Genomic DNA, 22,123 nt, shown 5'->3' with positions numbered 1-22,123 from the left:
GACGTTATCCCACTGATGTTCTGAGAATGTTCTAGGAACATTAAAACATGACGTTAAGGGGGACCATAAGAGCATGTTCAGTACAGGTCCCAGTTTGGTCCCAGTATGATGTTATAATAAGGTATTTTAATGGTCATTAGGGAACGTTGGGAAAATGTTCCTATTTGGTTCTGATAGGATGTTATCCATGGGACATTCAATGACCACAAGGGGACGTTTCATGATGGTCCCAAAGGAGCGTTCTCTGGGGGACCTTTGTCTACTTCCCTGTTAGTTACCAGGATGTCATTGAGGACCATGTTAGGACTTTTGTAAGACGCTCTTGTAAGATGAACCCGGGTATGTAGTGACGCCTCTAGCACTGCTCTTAAAAAGGTGTGCCATGGCTATAAAAAATGATATATTCTGAATCAGGGCACGATAGATGTAAAGTCTGCTCCCAACTCACACTCTCAAACACGTAGATCCCCTGAACGCAGCTCACTTTCCAGCACACTTTCCAGCTCACACTCTCAAACACATCGATCCCCTGAACGCAGCTCACTCTCCAGATCCCAATCACCTGAATACTGATCACCTGTTCACACACCTGTATGTCATTATCACACACTATTTAGTACAGTTCTTTACACCCCATCATTGTGAGGTATTGTTTGTTTTGTGACACATTTCTATTCGGAGCTCTGATTTTCCCGAATTTAATCCTCCTGTGTATGATAGTTTTTGCCTGCATCACTAATGGCACCTTTTGCCTATTCCGTGCCTGTAACTTAGCCTATGGGATTTCCTGTTATCTACCTATTGCCTAGATCTCCCGGACTATGTTACTAGCCTTTTCCCTGCCTGTACTGTTGCCTTTTTGGACCCCCTGTGTACGACTTTCTGCCTGCCCCTGGACCCAGCTACCTGCCTCCTCCTGTGGTCCTTTACAAATAAGCACCTGCTGCGCCCTGCGCTTGAAACCAGCTCTCTGTCTACCATCGTGTTCATTACAATACAGAAAAATAAATAAATAAACAATTCTGCACCAAAAAAAAGCTGTGGTCAATTAACTATTTCTTTGTGGATTTTTATGTTTGCTTGGGGCTATTGTCTTGCTGGAAGATTGACTTGTGGCCAAGTATCAGGCTCCTTTAGATATACTAGAAAAAAACATCTTGTATGTTATTCAAATTGTTTGTATATTTAAGTATACATTAGTATAGTTGTAATATATTAAAATATACTTTTCTTCGCTTGGACAGTGAGATTAAAAATAGAGGTTGACGCAGTGCATTGATTTGCGCCTGCTCAAGTAGGCTTACTACTTTCCTCTGATATTTATTTAGCAAAAGTAATAACACATGATCACTCTGGAGAGACACAAGCAAAAACTCATCACATAAATGTTGCAGCAGCCTAGTCTACACCTAAATATTAGACATCTGACATGCTGTATGGGATGAAAATGAGACGATTATTCCGTCTGATCAACTGTAGGCTACTAATAATCAAATCAAAATCGAATCGCATTTGTCACATACACATGGTTAGCAGATGTTAATGTGAGTGTAGCGAAATGCTTGTGCTTCTAGTTCCGACAGTGAAGTAACATCTAACAAGTAATCTGACAATTCCCCAACAACTACGTAATACACACAAATCTAAAGGGGTGAATGAGAATATGTACATGTATGGATGAGCAATGTCCTAACGGCATAAGCAAGGTGCAATAGATGGTATAAAATACATGTGATATGAGTAATGTAAGATATGTAAACATTATTAAAGTGGCATTATTTAGAGTGCATTGTATAAAGTGACTTGTAATCCATTTATTAAAGTGGCCAGTGATTTGGTCTAAATGTAGACAGCAGCCTCTCTGAGTTAGTGATTGCTGTTTATCAGTCTGATGGCCTTGAGATAGAAGTCTCTCAGTCCCAGGTTTGATGCACCTGTACTGACCTCGCCTTCTAGGTGGTAGCGGTGTGAACAGGCAGTGGCTTGGGTGGTTGATGTCCTTGATGATCTTTTTGGCCTTCCTGTGACATCGGGTGATGTAGGTGTCATGGAGGGCAGGTAGTTTGCACCCGGTGATGCGTTGTGTAGACCGCACCACCCTCTGGAGAGCCTTACAATTGAGGGCGGTGCAGTTGCCATACCAGGCGGTGATACAGCCCGACAGGATGCGCTCAATTGTGCATCTGTAAAAGTTTGTCAGGATTTTGGGTGACAAGCCAAATTTCTTAAGCACTCCTGAGGTTGAAGAGGCGCTATTGCACCTTCTTCACCACACTGTCTGTGTGAGTGGACTATTTCAGGTCGTCTGTGATGTGTACGCCGAGGAACTTAAAAAAACTTTCCACCTTTGCCACTGCTGTCCCTTCGATGTGGATAGGGGGGCGCTCCCTCTGCTGTTTCCTGAACTCCACGATCATCTCCTTTGTTTTATTGATGTTGAGTGAGAGGTTGTTTTCCTGACACCACACTCCGAGTGCCCTCACCTCCTCCCTGTAGGCTGTCTCGTCGTTGTTGGTAATCAAGCCCACTACTGTTGTGTCGTCTGCAAACTTGATGATTGAGTTGGAGGCATCTATGGCCATGCAGTTGTGGGTGAACAGGGACAACAGGAGGGGGATGAGCACGCACCCTTGTGGGGCCCCAGTGTTGAGGGTCAGCGAAGTGGAGATGTTGTTTCCTACCTTCACCACCTGGGGGCGGCCTGTCAGAAAGTCCAGGACCTCCAGCTTGAGACCTAGGGCCTCCAGCTTGATGATGAACTTGGAGGGTACTATGGTGTTGAATGCTTAGCTGTAGTCAATTAACATCATTCTTACATAGGTATTAATTTTGTCCAGGGATAGGGCAGTGTGCAGTGTGATGGCGATTGCGTCGTCTGTGGACCTGTTGGGGTGGTATGTAAACTGAAGTGGGTCTAGGGTGGCCGGTAAGGTGGAGGTGATATGATCCTTGACTTGTCTCTCAAAGCACTTCATGATGAAAGAAGTGAGCTTGGGATGCTGTCTGGCCCAGCAGCCTTGCGAGGGTTAACACGTTTAAATGTTTTACTCACATCAGCCACGGAGAAGGAGACGGGGCCAGTCCTTGTTAGCGGGCCACGACGGTGGCACTGTATTATCCGCAAAGAGGGCAAAGGAGGTGTTTAGTTTGTTTGGAAGCGTGACGTCGGTGTCTGTGACATGGCCGGATTTATTTTTGTAGTCCGTGATTTCCTGTAGACCTTGCCACATACGTCTCATGTCTGAGCCGTTGAAATGCAACTCCAAATTGTCCCTGTACTTGCATTTTGCTTGTTTGATTGCCTTGCGGAGGGAATAGTTACACTGTTTATATTCAGACATATTCCCAGACCTCTTTCCATGGTTGAATGCGGTGGATAGCGCTTTCAGTTTTTGAGCGAATGCCGCTATCCAGCCATGGTTTCTGGTTAGGGTAGGTTTTAATAGTTACAGTGGGTACAACATCTCCAGTGCACTTCATTATAAACACACTCAACGAGTCAGCGTATAGGTCGATGTTGTTCTCTGAGGCTGACCGGAACATATTCCAGTCCGCGTGATCAAAACAAATCTTGAAGCATGGCTTCCAATTGGTCGGACCAGCGTTGAATGGTTCTCGTCACTGTTACATCCTGTTTGAGTTTCTGCCTATGAGACAGCAGGAGCAAAATGGCGTTGTGGTCGGATTTGCCAAAGGGAGGGTGGGGAAGGGCTTTGTATGCATCGCGGAAGTTAGAGTAGCAATGGCCAAAGGTATTGCGCATGTACGTAGCGCAATCAATATGCTGGTAGAGTTTAGGTATACTTGTTCTCAATGTTGCTTTGTTAAAATCCCCCAGCTGCAATAAATGCAGCCTTAGGATGTATGTTTTCCCGTTTGCATACAATCCAGTGAAGTTCCTTGATGGCTGTCTTGGTGTCTGCTTGAGGGGGAATGTACACAGATGTGACTATAACTGACGAGAATTCTCTTGGTAGGTAAAATGGCCGGAATTCTAGATTGGGTGAGCAGAGGGACGTGAGTTCCTGTATGTTGTTATGATTACACCATGAGTCGTTAATCATAAAGCATACACCCCCGTCCTTCTTTTTCCCAGAGAGGTGTTCATCTCTGTTGGCGCGATGCATGGAGAAGCCCGGTGGCTGAACCGATTCCGACAACATATCCCAAGAGAGCCATGTTTCCGTGAAACAGAGAATGTTACAATCTCTGATGTCTCTCTGGAAGGCAACCCTTGCTCGAATTTCGGCTACCTTGTTGTCAAGAAACTGGACATAGTATACTAGTAGTATACTAGGGAGCGGTGTGCGATGTGCACGTCTACGGAGCCTGGCCAGTTGGCCGCTTCATCTGTCCCTTCTGCGGCGTCGTTCTTGTGGATCGCCTACTGAAATTAGCTCCATTGTCCTGGGTGGTGGTCCGAACAGATGATCCGCTTCGGGAAAGTCGTATTCCTGATCATAATGTTGGTAAGTTGACATTGCTCTTATATCAGATAGTTCTGCCCAGCTGTATGTAATAAGACTTAAGATTTCCTGGGGTAACAATGTAAGAAATAATACATTAAAAAAACTAAATACTGTGTTGTGTCTTTGGCTATGCCGGATTAAGTGATATGACATGCTATTCTATAAAATCCTTTCTCTGTAATTAATATGACCTGATTGAGCTAATCATGTAAATGTAATTAAGTAGAAAATCGGGGCACCAGGAAAGAATATTTATAGAGCAGTTATCCTCCGTATAAACTCTTAAAGACCTAGTAATATTTTACATCAATAGCAATATAATCGTCAATATTAATCGTCACCTTATTTCAGTCTCATCTAAAAGTTGTAAATTATTGGTCCTCACAAACCCAGGCTAGCAAGTTGAATCAGCAATACAAAATTGGGTTTAATTATTTATTTACTAAATACCTAACTAATCACACAGAATTACATATATGCAGAATGTATTATACCTCGATTACAAATTATGTCATAAAGGAAAATGTCCCTAGCGGAAGGGAACAGATATGACAGCTGGTTACACAAAGAAAAGGGGGCTGGGTTTGAGTGAAAGAGCGGGAAAACTGAAGAACAAAGGAAGAAGTGATGTCTCTATCGGGCCGTAGGCAGCTACTCTATCGTAAATACAGAATCTTATGCATTCTAAATTACCAAAAAAAGCTCACGATGAGGTTGGCTTCGTTCTGTAGTTATTATCTGAATCCTTCTGACATTGGACCGTCATCCTAATGTACCCAGAACAGGAGGTTACATTTTCGTCAAGGGCTTATATAGTGGAGGTTGAAAGGGTGTGTTTCATAGTTTATAGCCCATGTCTATTCAAAGGGATGGGCCAGTGATTGAACAGAGCCCTAACCTTATGAAAACCCAAATCTCTCATTTGGAAGCTAAAATTACGTTTAATCTTTTCACCAATAATTTTATATTTAAACATTTGAATTGCACAAGAATTCCATGTGAATCTGATAACTATAATGTGTAGACTTTCCCAGATACAGTGGGGCAAAAAAGTATTTAGTCAGCCACCAATTGTGCAAGTTCTCCCACTTAAAAAGATGAGAGATGAGAGAGGCCTGTAATTTTCATCATAGGTACACTTCAACGATGACAGACAAAATGAGAAAAAAAATCCAGAAAATCACATTGTAGGATTTTTATGAATTTATTTTCAAATTATGGTGGAAAATAAGTATTTGGTCAATAAGTATTGGTGGCTGACTAAATACTTTTTTGCCCCACTGTACAGTTTAGGTCGTCCTGTCATCAGTCATAATGTCTCAGATGACAACCAAACTGACATCATATTCATTAAGTACCAACGCATGTTTTCAACTGGTTCTATTACCGAAATATGGTTCCTTTCCCTCCACTTGTTTGATATTCCCAGACTCTCTGTTTAACCAAGGCAATTCAAGAGACCCTCTGTAGAGTCAAGAGAGAGGGAAGGGAGAAAGGTATTCATGGGGGGTCATAAACCTTACCCACAGGCCAACGTCATGACAACTGCATAGTTTCCTAAGAACTCGAAGTCGGAAGTCTACATACACCTTAGCCAATTACATTTAAACTCTGTTTTTCCACAATTCCTGACATTTAATCCTAGTAAAAAATTCCCTGTCTTAGGTCAGTTAGGGTCATCACTTTATTTAAAAAATGTGAAATGTCAGAATAATAGTAGAGAGAATGATTTACTTCAGCTTTTATTTCTTTTATCACATTCCCAGTGGGTCAGACATTTTAATACATTCAATTAGTATTTGGTACCAGTGCCTTTAAATTGTTTAACTTCGGTCAAACATTTTGGGTAGCCTTCCACAACTTCCCAGAATAAGTTGGGGGAATTTTGGCCCATTCCTCCTGACAGAGCTGGTGTAACTGAGTCAGGTATGTAGGCCTCCTTGCTCACACACGCTTCAATATATCCACATACTGTTTCCATCCACATAGTTTTCCTGCCTCATGATGCCATCTATTTTGTGACGTGCACCAGTCCCTCCTGCAGCAAAGCACCTCCACAACATGATGCTGCCACCCCAGTGCTTCACGGTTGGGATGGAGTTCTTTGGCTTGCAAGTCTCCCCCTTTTTCCTCCAAACATAACGATGGCCATTATGGCCAAACAGTTATATTTTGGTTTCATCAGACCAGAGGACATTTCCTCAAAAAGTACGATCTTCATTCCCATGTGCAGTTGCAAACCGTAGTCTGGCTTTTTATGGCGGTTTTGGAGCAGTGGCTTGCTGAGTGGCCTTTCAGGTTATGTCGAAATAGGACTTGTTTTACTGTGGATATAGATACTTTTGTACCTGTTTCCTCCAGCATCTTCACAAGGTCCTTTGCTGTTGTTCTGGGATTGATTCGCACCAAAGTATGTTCATCTCTAGGAGACAGAACGCGTCTCCTTCCTGAGCGGTATGACGGCTGCGTGTTCCCATGGGGTTTATTCTTGCATACTATTGTTTGTACAGATGAACGTGGTACCTTCAGGCTGTTGGAAATTGCTCCGAAGGATGAACCAGACTTGTGGAGGTCTACAATTTATTTTTCTGAGGTCTTGGCTGACTTATTTAGATTTTCCCATGATGTCAAGCAAAAAACTGTAGTTTGTCAAAACTGTAGTTTGTTAACAAGAAATGTGTAGAGTGGTTGAAAAACGAGTTTTAATGACTATATATATACAGTTGAAGTCATTCAAACTCAGTGCCTCTGAGTTTTGAACAGAAGTGTATATATATATATATATATATATATATATATATATATATATATACTCTTCCGTTCAAAAGTTTGGGGTCACTTAGAAATGTCCTTGTTTTTGAAAGAAAATCCATTAAAAATAACATCAAATTGATCAGAAATACAGGATAGACATTGTCAATGTTGTAAATGACTATTGTTGATGGAAAAGGCTGATTTTGAATGGAATATCTACATAGGTGTACAGATGCCCATTGTCAGCAACCATCACTCCTGTGTTCCAATGGCACGTTGTGTTAGCTTATCGAAGTTTATGATTTTAAAAGGCTAATTGATCATTAGAAAACCCTTTTGAAATTATGTTAGCACAGCTGAAAACTGGTGTCCTCATTAACCTCTTAACTCCACCCGACACGCAGGCGTCCCATCCAGCCATCTGGAAATGCAAATGTACTACGCTAAATGCTAATAGCACTCGTTAAAACTCAAACGTTCATTAAAACACACATGCAGGGTACTGAATTAAAGCTACACTCGTTGTGAATCCAGCCAACAAGTCTTTTTTTAAATGCTTTTCGGCGAAAGCATGAGAAGCTATTATCTGATAGCATGCAACACCCCGAAATACCCGAAGGGGACGTAAACAAAATAATTAGCATAGCCGGCGCTACACAAAACGCAAAAATCAAATATAAAACATTCATTACCTTTGAAGATCTTCTTTGTTGACACTCCTAGATGTCCCATAAACATCACTATTGGGTCTTTTTTTCGATTAAATCGGTCCATATATACCCTAAATATCGATCTATGAAAAGTGTGTGATACAGGAAAAAAGATTTAAAATTAAAAAAGTTGACGATAAACTTTCACAAAACACTTCGAAATACTTTTGTAATCCAACTTTAGGTATTAGTAAATGTTAATAATCTATCAAATTGATCACGGGGCGATGTGTATTCAATAGCTCCACGTCTTGAACTCATGGACGAAAATTTCTCATCCAAAACATCTTGTCGGAGACCGGAAAGAATGGGCTCTCTCTTACTCGTTTGACCAAGAAACAAAGCCCAGTCAATTGACAAGACTGGCGACATCGTGTGGAAGCTGTAGGACTTGCAATCTCAGCCCCATGTAATTTGGTTTCCCATAAACAATACATGCAAGTGGCGCATTGATACTTTTTCCAGTTTTCAGTGATCAGTTTTTCTTGCGCTTTTCAATGAAACACAGGCTCTGTTATAGTCACAGCCGTGATTTAACCAGTTTTAGAAACGTCAGAGTGTTTTCTATCCACACATACTAATCATATGCATATACTATATTCCTGGCATGAGTAGCAGGACGCTGAAATGTTGCACGATTTTTAATAGAATGTTCGAAAAAGTAGGGTGTAGGATTAACAGGTTTTAAAGAAGCAATAAAACTGGCCTTCTTTAGACTAGTTGAATATCTGGAGCATCAGCAATTGTGGGTTTGATTACAGGCTCAAAATGGCCAGGAACAAAGGACTTTCTTCTGAAACTTGTCAATCTATTCTTGTTCTGAGAAATGAAGGCTATTCCATGCGAGAAATTGCCAATAAACTTGAGATCTCGTACAACGCTGTGTACTACTCCCTTCACAGAACAGAGCAAACTAACCAGAATAGAAAGAGGAGTGGGAGGCCCCGGTTCACAACTGAGCAAGAGGACAAGTACATTAGAGTGTCTAGTTTGAGAAATAGACACCTCACAGGTCCTCAACTGCAGCTTCATTAAATAGTACCCGCAAAACACCAGTCTCATTGTCAACAGTGAAGAGGCGACTCCGGGAAGCTGGCCTCTGCCGTGTCTGTGTTCTTTTCCCCCATCTTAATGTTTTATTTCTATTGACCAGTCTGAGATATGGCTTTTTCACTGTTGACGTTGAGACTGGTGTTTTGCGGTTACTATTTAATGAAGCTGCCAGTTGAGAACTTGTGAGGAATCTCTCCTGACATGAACTGAAGCCACGTCTCATGCCTCTGGCACATTGAATGTTTCCTCTCCAAGCACTGTGATTATACCTGTCAATTTTCTGTCATTACCGTATGTAGTCAATCAGAGACACATACACGATCACATTAATACACATCAATGATTTTACTCCTATAAATGTCTCTGAGCAAGGCAATTAACCCCCAACAACTGCTTCCCGGGTGGCCAATGAATGTCGATTCGGGCAGCCCCCCAGTACCTTTCTGATTCAGAGGGGCTAGGTTAAATGCAAAGGAAACATTTTTGTTAAATGCAGTCAGTTGTGCAACTGACTAGTTATCCCCCTTTCCCAGTACATTGTACAGCAAGCAGTTTAACAGTTAATACCTTCACATACCTTCACTTATTCCAAATGTTGCTGTGTTACAGCCTGAATTTGTATTATTTAAAAATATATATATATTTTACCAGGCAAGTCAGTTAAGAACACATTCTTATTTTCAATGACGGCCTGGGAACAGTGGGTTAACTGCCTGTTCAGGGGCAGAACGACAGATTTGTACCTTGTCAGCTCGGGGGTTTTGAACTCACAAACTTCTGGTTACTAGTCCAACGCTCTAACCCACTAGGCTACCCTATTGACCTCGTCCATTTACACACAATACCCCATAATGACAAAGTGAAAACATGTTTCAATACATTTAAGCAATTATATTGAAAATGAAAAATATAAATATCTAACTTCAATAAATATTCACACCCGAGTCAATACATGTTAGAATCAGCTTTGGCAGTGATTTCAGCTTTGATTCTTAATTGAATCTTAATTAAGTCCCTAAGATTTTTGCACACCTGGATTGTACAAATTTTGCACATTATTATTTTAATTCTTCAAGCTCTGTCAAGTTGGTTGTTGAACATTGCTAGACAGACATTTTCAAGTCTTACCATAGATTTTCAAGTCATTTTAAGTGAAAACTGTAACTAGGCCACTCAGGAACATTCAATGTCGTCTTGGTAAGCAACTCCAGTGCATATTTGGCCTTGTGTTTTAGGTTATTGTCCTGCTGAAAAGTGAGTTTGTCTCCCAGTGTCTGTTGGAAAGCAGACTGAGCCAGGTTTTCCGCTAGGAATTTGCCTGTACTTAGCTCTATACCCATAACATGATGCAGCCAATACCATGCTTGAAAATATGAAGAGTGGTACCTATTGATGTGTTGTGTTGGATTTCTTTACTACATTTTTTGCAGTTATACTTTAAATCAAATAAAATAAAATGTTATTAGTCACATGCGGCGAATACAACAGGTGTAGGTAGACCTTACAGTGAAATGCTTACTTATAAGCCCCTAACCAACAATGCAGTTTATGGATAAGAATAAGAGATAAAAGTAACAAGTAATTAAAGAGCAGCAGAAAAATAACAATGGTGAGATTATATAGAGGGGGGTACTGGTACAGAGTCAATGTGCGGGGGGCGCCGTTTAGTTGAGGTAATATGTGCATGTAGGTAGAGTTATTAAAGTGACTATGCATAGATGATAACAACAGAGAGTAGCAGCGGTGTAAAGTGGGGGGGGGCAATGCAAATAGTCTGGGTAGCCATTTGATTAGGTGTTCAGGTACCGCTTGCCATGCGGTAGCAGAGAGAACATTCTGTGACTATGGTGGCTGGAGTCTTTGACAAATTTTAGGGCCTTCCTCCGACACCGCCTGGTATAGAGGTCCTGGATGGCAGGAAGCTTGGCCCCAGTGATGTACTGGGCCGTTTACACTACCCTCTGTAGTACCTTGCGGTCGGAGGCCCGAGCAGTTGCCATACCAGGCAGTGATGTAACCAGTCTGGATGCTCTCGATGGTGCAGCTGTAGAACCTTTTGAGGATCTGAGGACCCATGCCAAATCTTTTCAGCCTCCTGTGGGGGAATAGGTTTTGTCGTGCCCTCTTCCAGACTGTCTTGGTGTGCTTGGACCATGTTAGTTTGTTGGTGATGTGGACACCAAGGAACTGGAAGCTCTCAACCTGCTTCACTGCAGCCCCATTGATGAGAATGGGGGGGCTCAGTCTACTTTTTCCTGTAGGCCACAATCATCTCCTTTGTCTTGATCACGTTGAGAGAGAGGCTGTTGTCCTGGCACCACACAGCCAGGTCTCTGACCTCCTTCCCATAGGCAGTCTTTTCATTGTCGATGATCAGGCCTACCACTGTTGTGTCATCTGCAAACTTAATAATGGTCGTGCCTGGCCGTGCAGTCATGAGTGAACAGGGAATACAGGAGTGGTGGAAAAGGGCAGTGTGCAGTGCAATAGAGATTTAGTGCCTTATTGCAAACAGGATGCATGTTTTGAAATATTTTGTATTCTGTACAGGCATCCTTTTCACTCTGTCATTTAGGTTAGTATTGTGAAGTAACTTCAATGTTGTTGATACATCCTCAGATTTCTCCTATCACAGTCATTAAACTCTTTAAATGGCCTCATGGTGAAATCCCTGAGCGGTTTCCTTCCTCTCCTGCAACTGAGTTAGGAAGGACGTGTGTATCTTTGTCGTGACTGTGTCTATTGATACACCATTCAAAGTGTAATTAATAACTTCACCATGCTCAAAGGGGTATTTAATGACTACCACTATGTGCTCTTCTTTGCAAGGCATTGGAAAATCTCCCTGGTCTTTGTGGTTGAATCTGTGTCTGAATTGCAGTACTCGACTGAGGGAGATAATTATATATGTAGGGTAAACAGGTTAAACATTATTATTGCACACAAAATGAGTCCATACAAATTCTGTGACTTGTTAAACAAAAGTTTACTCCTGAAATTATTTAGGCTTGCCATAATAAAGGGTTTGAATAGTTATTGAGTTAAGACATTTCAGCTTTCGTTTTTAATTCATTTGTAAACATTTCTAAAAACAAAAAAAATATGGGGTACTGTGTGTAGGCCAGTGACACAAAATCTCAATTAAATATATTTAACATGCAGGCTGTAACAACAAAATGTGGAAAAGTTATGAATTAAGAGTATGAATACTTTCTGAAAGCACTGTAGCTCTCTGTCTGCTGCTTCTCCTTAACTTTTTAAGAAATGAATTTGTTCAAAACTGCTCAACTGTCTTTCTCTCTTTTTGAGTCAACTACTCAACACATTTTATGCCCTGGAGTGCTATCTATCTGTACCTTATGCTTGTATTACTAGATTCATTCACTGATGCTTTGATTGGGTGGACAACATGTCAATCCATGCTGCAAGAGCTCCGATTCCTCCGGACGTCGTCATAATTACTGGGTAAGTCTATGGAAGGAGGTGAGAACCATTAACCTCCTAAGTGTTGTATTGAAGTCAATGTACCCAGAAGAGGACGGAAAATTGCTGTCCTCCGGCTACACTATGGTGCTACGCCAGAGAGTCCTGTTGAGGATACTGTAGGATACTGTAGACCACCTTTGCAAAACAGTGTGTTCTAATCTGTTATTTGGTGACGTGAATATATTTAGTATATTTTTTTGCAGGGTAGGACCTGTTTCATCTTTGCAATCGGGGTTCTCACAGGGTTTTAATGTTACTGAAGTGAAAGTGAAATAATAACGCAACTTATTACATACCTGACTGTTGGAGAGGGCCTGCTGATGATACGGTGAGAACCTGTTCTTGGCAGGGTCTTCTGAGGTGGGGCTGAGGGGTTTGGGGTCTGACATGGAGCGCTGCACACTCTTGATGGGCCTGGGGAGGCTCTGATGACGCTGAGGGGACTCGGCAGTGAAGGCTTTCTGCTGGGGTGTGACGTGCGCCTTGTTGAGTTTCTCCTGGGAGGTGAAGGTGGTCTCCAGCATCCGATGGGGTGACAGTGGGGACACAGGGGAGTACAGCACCTGAGGAGACTTGGGAGGCTGGCGAGATGGGGACTCGTTCTGCTGCTGGCCTTGGTAGCCGATATCCAGAGGATCCGGTTTCCTCCTTTCAAACTTGGCCACTCCTTGGGGAGGAGATGGGGTGGAGCCTACCATCTGCATGGTGGTGGAGTATGGGCTGATGGTGGTGGGGACACTGAGCTGAGGGGCCACCACCCCCTGAGACTGGACCTCTGGTTCGGTCTGACAGGCCAAGCTCTCACCCTTATGGGTTCTCTCAGGAGCAGAGATGTAGTGTAGTAGCTCCACCTTGTTTGTCTCAGCCGCAGTGATGTGGATTGCAGGTGAGACCCTGCCCAACTGGTCTGTCTCAGTCTGGCATGAGGAGTCGTTGGTGGTCTGAATGGCTATGCTAGAGGAGGACACTTTGGAGATTCCGTCGGATTTGACCTCCGCACTAGAGTCTGAGTGCTTGGAGAAGCGTGACCTCCTGCGCCTGACCGGTTGCTCCCACTCTGCTTGATCCTCGTCATCTGTCTGGACGCTGCAGTCAGCGATGCGCCTGGTTCTCCTGCCCCTACGGTTCATATACCTGTCCTCACCATCTTCATCATCCGTCTGCACGCAGCTATCTGCAATCCTCCTCACTGGCTCCTCCTCTGCTTCGTCCCTAAGACGAGGCATGGAGTTCCGCTTCTTCATGACCCTGGACTCCGCCTGATCCTCACTATTTCTGAAGGACATCTCAGAGGCAGAGCTAGGTATAGGCCTTGGGGTCACCACTGTTTGGACCACCTGCCCTTCCATGTGAGGTTGCCAGAACTGCACACTTTGGCCCTCCTGTTGAATCACCCTACCACTCTGGTCACAGATGATGAAACCTTGTGGGGTTCCTCCTCCAACTACTAACCCTTGAGCAGTAGTGGCTGTAGCAGCTGCTGCTGCCGATGCAGCAGCTGCCTCGGCTGCTGCGGCTGCAGCTGCTGCCTCCACCACTGCAGTCTTCTGCCTCTTCTGCTCCTCCAACTGCTGCTGGAGCTGTTGCTGCAGCGACTGGATCTGGTCCAGTTGCATCCTCTGCTGGGCTAGCTGTTCCCTCTGCATGACCAGCTGGGTCTCCCTTTCCGATTGCTGCTGATGCAGGACTTGCTGTTTGATGGTCTGCAGCTCCTGAATCTCGCGCTGCACCAACATCTGTTCTTTCTCCCTGTGCCTCTGGAGCTCCATGCGGTCTCTCTCCAGTTCCTCATGCAGGCGCATTTGCCGAAGTTTCTCCAGCTCCACACGCTCTCGCTCCATCTGCAGCATCTGCTCTTGCTGCTGTCTCAAACGCTCTTCTACCTTTTCTAGCTCTGGGTCTACGGAAGTAGCAATGGTGGTGCTGGTTGCTGCAGCCTGGAGTGTGGTCTGGGGCTGCAGCTGAGTCTGGTGCTGCACTAGAGCCTGGGGCTGAGGCTGAGTTATTAGCTGGGACTGGGTTTGAGTCAGGGATAAAGCTTGAGTTTGAGTTGGTATTTGTTGCATTTGAGTTTGAATTTGTTGCTGTATTTGGGACTGCATTTGTTGCTGTATTTGGGCTTGCATTTGAGTTTGTGTAAGGGGGTGTGTCGTAACTTTCTGCACTTGGATATGAGTTTGGGGGGTCTGTTGGTTTGCAGACTGAATTGCCATTGCAGTAGTTTGTACAATCTGTCCACCCATATGAGAAACCGGGTGGGCTGGTGGTAAAGTTGCAGCTGTGTGCACAGTGACGGTTTCCAAAGGCTTCCCAAGGTAGACAGGTGCTTCCTGGGTGGAGGTGCTTGTGTCAGGTACATTTCCAGGAACACCCGCTGTTGTAGGAAACTGGTTGGGAGAAGCGTAACCGTAAGGTCCCTGTGTAGACAAAGGCATCCTTGGGGTCACATGAGGCAACCTAGTGAGGCTAGCCAGTGGTACAGCAGTCACGCCTGCAGGGTAAGGTCGGTATATTCCTCGTGGCATGGGTCGCAGAACAGAGGAAGGTTGGGTGGTTATTGGCAAGGTAGAGGCTATTGGGCTGTTGATGGTGGAGTATGTCATGCCATCAGCTCCTCTCATTGCAGATGGATATAAGGCCCGTATGCTTGCTTGTCTGGCATTGATCAGATTGGTTAGGGCTTGGCCGTGTGCTGTGGGCCTGCCGTCAGGGGCATAGAGTAGGTTGGCTCGGATTGATGCTAAACTTTGCTGTAGGTTGAGCCTGGCTGCAGGGCCTGCTCCTCTTCCAGCACCATACGGCATCATGTCAGGGTTGCTGTACCGTTGACCAAATTGATCCATAGAGTTCAGAGCTGCACACATTCGGCTGATCTCCCTGGCAGTGGTGGCACTATACTGTGCCAGGTTGGCGTCCGGTAAACCTGCCTGACCATAGCCGTAGTCTTGGTTGATGTTGGACATGGAGCCGTATCTTCGCAGGGGTAAGGGAGGACCTGTAACATCTCCTTCATGACGCAAGTCTGTGTAGGATCCATACTGCGCACCCATGCCAAGATATCCTCCTTCGTAGGTTTGATTCATGGTGCTCAGATCCACAGCCAAGTCCCCAGGGTCAGTCCTCTGATAGTACTGAAGCCCTGCATTAGACAGATTGGTGTCAGACATGGAAGGTTGAAGTCTCCCTCCAGGGGGTATAGGGTATGGAGGGACTCCCTGCATTGGTTTAAGCTCCTCTGGTGCTCCTTGCATGCTTGATGTCTGGTAGCCATTATTTCCAGGTTGTTGTTGTTGTTGTTGATGATGATGATGTTGCTGTTGTTGAAGTTGTTGTTGTTGTTGTTGTTGTTTCTGCTGCTGCTGTTGCTGCTGCTGCTGTTGTTGTTGTTGTTGTTGCTGCTGCTGCTGCTGTTGCTGCTGCTGTTGCTGCTGCTGTTGCTGCTGCTGTTGCTGCTGCTGCTGTTGCTGCTGCTGCTGCTGGCTTACACTGTAATGTGGGGCAGGGGGTGGAAGGGTGACTTGGGAAGGTTCAGTGGTAAGATGTTTCTGAGTTAAGTTCCCTGCACAACTACCAGCGAAGGGTAACTTGTAAACAACGTCACAACAAGCCACTTGGTTCTCTGGTTTCTGCATCTGTCCACCAGTGAGATCCAGGACCTGGGGAGGAGGAGGAGGCTCTTTGACCAGCTGAGTCACTGTGGCCACCTGAGATGTATTGCGGTCTTCCAGTTGGACCATCATGACATGAGGCTTTCCCGTGGACAGGTTCATGACCGTGGGCTTGTTCTTCAACTCCAAAGCAAGCCCACCCTGACAATAGTCATGCAGAGTGTTAGAGGAAGGTGGAGCCACAGACACTGGCTGAGGAGGTAAGGGAGATACTCTAGGAATTGCACTGACACTGACCACAGGCTGAGCAATGCCAATGCTTGTCTGGCTCACCACCAGGTCTTTCTTCAGCAACAGCGGCTGGACCTGGTTTGCTAGGTTATAGCGAGCGAAAGAGGACTGCTGGTGCTGCTGGAGCTGCTGCTCGAGGAGCTGTTGTTGCTGTAGGAGCTTCTGCTGCTGCATCTGGAGTTGCTGCTGCTGGATGCCCAAATCCTCCAGACATGCATCAATCTTAGGAATGGACGGGTCAGTGATGGGTGTCTTAGTTTGTGTAAGACACATTGCTGATCCCACGCCTTGCCCCAGATCCATACGGTTCTGAAGGGGATCTCCGTAAACCACTGGATGCCCCTTCGGCTGAGATATAAACATGGAGGCTGCCACGGTGACTGTTGTTGGAGTGGACGCAGACACATGCGGCTGCTCTTGTGCATTCAGGTTCATGGCTGCATTCAGGTCCTGCACCGCTGTGTGACGGCTGGGTGGTTGTTCAGCATCGAGAGAATACCTCCTTGTATCAGTTGCCAGAGACGTTAGATCCATGCCCTGGTCAGTCATGATGATTGGGGCAGGCTTCATTGGTGCTCTCAGGTCCACCACAGATGCAGGTCCAGTCGGATGCATTTGAATTTGGCCCTGCTCCACGACCCTAGAGGTACCTGGAACGTTGGAGATTCTACATAGAGAGATATTTTCCATTGACATTGACCCACGACTGTATGTGGTAGCTGTGGTTGTCATTGTCATGCTCATACCAACATTAACCCTCTCTGCAGTTTGGGGCCTCTGTAAACCGGGTTGAGGGGTTTGGTGCAGTGGGTGCATTTGTGTGGATGTTGGGGAGCTTGTTGAAGGAGTATGTTGCTGATACATGGGCTGACGTATACCCTGTGTTGGCGAGGACAGGGGCGAAGTGGAAGAGTTTACAGTTAAAGGCTTTGCAGAACTGGTGGTTGTCTGAGAGCCCAGAGTTATCACCATTACTGGTGAGTCGGAGGAGGACTGTTGTCTTGCAAGGCGTGGCGACGCTGATCTTTGTGGCGTCTGGGCTCCATGTTGTTGTGGCGGTATTGGGGAGGTTGGGCCACCAGCGCCAGGTTGAGAATGTCGTGGGGACCCCCCAGGCCCAGTGGTTTGTGGGGACACCCCAGGCCCCGTGGGTCGTGGGGACACCCCAGGCCCCGTGGGTCGTGGGGACACCCCAGGCCCTGTGGGTCGTGGGGACACCCCAGGCCCCGTGGGTCGTGGGGACGGGGAATGAATGGGGCTCTGTGAGGGAGAGGGAGCGGGGGAAACAGGAGGACTGGGGCCTTTAAAATAGGAGAAGAGGGAGGATGCGATGGAGGGCACTCCAGGGTCAGGAAGAGGCACCCCCTGTGCTGGTCCATGAGTACCTGGTCTTCCAGCTGCCGGGGGGATAACACCCCCTATTTTGGCAGTCTGCGTCCTCATCCTGTCTTGGGTTTCTTTCGATAGATGCTGTGTCACACTGATTCCTTGGGGGATCCCTCGTCCAGACCCACGTGGGTCGTTTGAGGAGAAGGAAACAGGTGCAGAGATCTGTGTGGGGCTGGAGCCAGGTGTTAGGGAAGCTCCAGTGTCTAGATGTTGTTTATTGCCAGGCTGAGGTGCCCCAGCCGGTTGCCTTTGTGGACTTCCTTGTTGTTGACCTGGCCTTCCTGGCTGTCCCTGCTGCTGCTGCTGCAGCATCTCTGCTTTCCTCATCATTTCTTCATAAACCTCCTCTGCACTTTTCAGTGTCTTGTCAGACGGTGAAGTGGCAGTAGGTTTTTCAGTGGGGGAGTAGAGAGACATGAACGTGGGTAGGTTGTGGTGGCTTCCTGACTTGTAGAGCTTAGAGCCCATCATTTCAAAGCCCTCTGCCTCTGAATCCATGGAAGGGGAGTACTCTGAGCAGGAGGATCTGTGGAGCTCCTCCATCTCTGCTGCCTGTCTCAGCTCCTCTGTTGGGGATGCATCCTCGATGGGAGAGAGGTTGCTGGGCGGAGTCTTGGATCTCTCTCTACGTCTCTGGGCCCTCAGCTCCTCTTTGTCTCTCTTAGTTTTCCTGGCTGTGCTGCGGATCCTCTGCAGGTCCAGATCTCTCATCTTCTCCTGTTCTCTCAAAAGCTCCTCTTCCTCCCTCAGCTCGTCTTCCTCGGATGAGTCCTCAATGGTGGGCAGGAGTGGGCCATGGGAGCGGTGGCGAGCCTTCCTCTGCTGCTTGGCTTCTTCCAGTCTCTGCCTGCGGCTGGGGCTGCTGTCACTGTCATCCTCCATGGAGGACACAGAGGTAGGGGACGTGCCGGAGGTGTAGCTGGGAGTGGTGGCAGGTAGGGTGGAGGAATACTCCCCCCTCGACCGCTCCTCTGGTGATCCAGTCAGGCTCTCCATCTCCAGCTCTGGCTCTCTGAGGTCATGCTCTGAGTTGTTCAGCTCGATGGTCTTAAACCGCCGCAGGCCTCCTTGGGAAGCCATCATACCTTCGTCTTCTTCACCATCAGCGCCCTTGGTGTCCTCTTCAAAACTACTGGAATGGTGGGTGAGGCTGCGTCGTTTCTCCTTCCCCAAATCCTTTTTGTTTTTTGTTTTCTGGTAGCCGTACCCTTCTTCCTCCTCCATCTCATCCTCGTCAGCACTCATTTCCATGATCTGCCTCCTCATGAACTCCTCATCTGTCATTTCTTTATGGGACTTCTTCTGCCTGGGCGGTAAGGGGGACAGACCACTCTCGCTGCTGTCCTCCACATAGTCGTGTCGCAGCTTTGAGCTGAGATCGTCCGACACTTCCCCATCCGAGTTGTACTCCTCGTCCTGGCCAATGGACAGAGAGTGAGGCCTCCCCCGGCCCTGGTCTGCAGCCTCCTTGGACTTTGATTCTAGCAGCGGCCGCATGGAGCTCTCCAGCTTGGTTATCTCAGAGGGGCTAGAGGGGCCTCGTTCACTCAGCTTCAACCCCGGATCCTCCTGGATCTGGCCTGTGATCTCGCCCATGGAGCCGGATATCCCATCTGACGAGTAGCCCGTGTCACTGAGGCTCTGTGTGCTGGACTTGTTGGAATACTGAAGGAAAGAGAGAAAAAAGAGAGAGAGGTCAGAGGGCGATATTAGCATCAGTCCTTTTTCCCCTTGACTTATTTTGTTTCTATAGCAAAAAGTCTATTACAGGCATCAGCGCACCCTTTCTTTCCTATCGTTTCACCTAATTCAACGGTAGTGTCACTTTTATGAGCATTTGTTTCACAGATGATAGGGGTTGGAATTAAAGCAATGGAGCTTATACAGGATATATTACGATTCTGGCAAGACACAAGAGACTAATTACATTGAAAGGAATTCAATCATCAAAGCACATGCAACTATAACAGATAATGTAATACATACAGTGCCGTGAAAAAGTACTTTCCCCCTTTCTGATTTTCAAAATTTTAGCATATTTTTGGTACTGAATGTTATCAGATCTTCAACCAAACCTCATATTAGGTAAAGGGAACCTGAGTGTCACACCCTGACCTTAGATATCTCTGTTTTTCTATATATTTTGGTTGGGTCAGGGTGTGACTAGGGTGGGTACTCTAGTTTTTGTATGTCTAGGGTTTTTGTATGTCTAGGGGTTTTAGTACGTCTATATTGGCCTGATATGGTTCCCAATCAGAGACAGCTGTTTGTTGTCTCTGATTGGGGATCATATTTAGGTAGCCATTTTCCTCATTTGTGTTGTGGGATCTTAACTATGTTTAGTTGCCTGTCTGCACTAAATTGTATAGCTTCACGTTTCGTTTGTTGGTTTTGTTGATTTGTTAAGTGTTTCATTCATTAAAAGAGAATGTTCGCATACCACGCTGCGCCTTGGTCTCACTCATACGACAATCATGACAGAAGATCCCACCAAAAATGGACCAAACAGCGTGTACAGGAGGAGTGGACTTGGGAGGAGATCCAGGATGGAAAAGGACCCTGGACGCAGGCCCGGGGAGTATCGCCGTCCTAAGGAGGAGATAGAGGCAGTGAAAGTGGAACGGCGACGATATGAGGAGATAGCTCAAGGGAGCAGGCACAAGAGTCAACCCCAAGAAAAAAATTGGGAGGGGCACATGGAGCCAGTCAGGGAGTCGAGTGAGGAGCTCGACAAAAGATTCAGAAGAGAGGTGCTGGCATTGAGAGCGCTGCAGTGTGGGCGTGCTGAGATGCATGTCATCAGCCCGGTGCTACCTGTACACATAAGGTCTCCAGTGCGCCTTCACAGCCCAGTGTGCCCTGTGCTAGCTTCCCGCACTTGCCGGGCTGGAGTGAGCATCCAGGGTTGTGCCAGCTCTGCGCTCTAGAACCTCCAGTGCGCCTCCATAGTCAAGTACGTCCTGTGCCTCCTCTCTGCACTCGCCCTGAGGTGTGTGTCATCAGCCCGGTGCCACCTGTACCGGTACCACGCATCAGGCCTCCAGTGCGCCTCCACAGGCCAGAGCTTCCGGCGACAGTTCCCAGTCCAGGGCTTCCGGCGATAGTTTCCAGTCCGGAACCTCCAATGACGGTCCCCAGTCCGGGGTCTCCAGCGACGATCCCCAGTCCGGGGTCTCCAGCGACGGTCCCCAGCCCGGGGTCTCCAGCGACGGTCCCCAGCCCGGGGTCTCCAGCGACGGTCCCCAGCCCGGGGTCTCCAGCGACGGTCCCCAGTCCGGGGCCTCTAGCGACGAGCTGCAGTCTAGAGTCTTCAGCGACGAGCTGATCCACGGTCCGGTTCCACAGAAGCAAAGGGATCAGCGTAAGGAGGGGGGGCTGCGTCCAGAACCAGAGCCGCCACCAAGGGTAGATGCCCTCACGGACCCTCCCCTATAGGTTCAGGTTTGTGGCCGGGAGTCCACACACATGTGTGGTTTTTCAAGCATGAACTGCTTGTTTCAAGTCCTGCCATAACATCTGGCAGGACTTTGGGCACCCGAGTGGCGCAGTGCTCTAAGGACACTGCATCCCAGTGCAAGACGCATCACTGCAGTCCATGGTTCAAATCCAGGCTGCATCACATCCGGCCGTGATTGGGAGTCCCATAGGGCTGAGCACAATTGGCCCAGCGTTGTCCGGGTTTGGTCAGGGTAGGCCGTCATTGTAAATAAGAATTTATTCTTAACTGACTCGCCTAGTTAAATAAAGGTTAAATAAAAAAATCTATAATAATAATCTCAATTGGGATTAGGTCTGGACTTTGACTGGTCCAAACAACACTGTTTGTGTGTTTTGGATCACTGTCTTGCTACATGACCCAGCTGCGTTTCAGCTTCAGCTCACAGACAGATGACCTGACATTCTCCTGTAGAATTCTCTGATACAGAGCAGAATTCAGGGTTCCTTCTATTAAGGCAAGTCGTCCAGGTCCTGAGGCAGCAAAGCATCCCCAAACCATCACACGACCACCACCATGCTTGACCGTTGGTATGAGGTTCTTACTGTGGAATGCAGTGTTTGGTTTTCGCCAGGCATAACGGGACCCATGTCGTCCAAAAAGTTATACTTAAACTCATCTGGCCATAGGAACATTCTCCCAAGAGTCTTGATGATCCAGGTACTTCCAGGTGCTTTTTGGCAAACCTGAGTCAACTTTTTGGGCCAGATGGGTACCATTATGTCTGACGAAAACCAAACACATACCTTTCTTAATAAAATAAATAAAATAAGTATATTCTTTTGTGTTATTTGTAAGCGCAGGTTCCCTTTATCTAATATTAAGTTTTGGTTGAAGATCAAATGACATTCAGTATCAAAAATATGC

General features: G+C 46.4%; 1 protein-coding gene across 2 annotated transcripts in view; it reads right to left on the bottom strand.

Annotated features, from left to right (window-relative positions):
- Window positions 1–22,123, bottom strand: part of LOC118389055 (protein bassoon-like) — a 125,191-nt gene that overhangs the window by 19,860 nt on the left and 83,208 nt on the right. For both annotated transcript variants that reach the window (XM_052527358.1, XM_052527359.1), the window contains exon 5: window positions 12,769–19,425. In XM_052527358.1, the coding sequence (XP_052383318.1) occupies window positions 12,769–19,425 (6,657 nt within the window). The remainder of the gene's footprint in view (window positions 1–12,768; window positions 19,426–22,123) is intronic.

The sequence above is a fragment of the Oncorhynchus keta genome, chromosome 10 (assembly GCF_023373465.1).
Source record: "Oncorhynchus keta strain PuntledgeMale-10-30-2019 chromosome 10, Oket_V2, whole genome shotgun sequence".
Lineage (NCBI taxonomy): Eukaryota > Metazoa > Chordata > Actinopteri > Salmoniformes > Salmonidae > Oncorhynchus > Oncorhynchus keta.
Note: the sequence above shows the minus strand (reverse complement) of the source record. Positions and strands in the feature narration are given on the sequence as shown.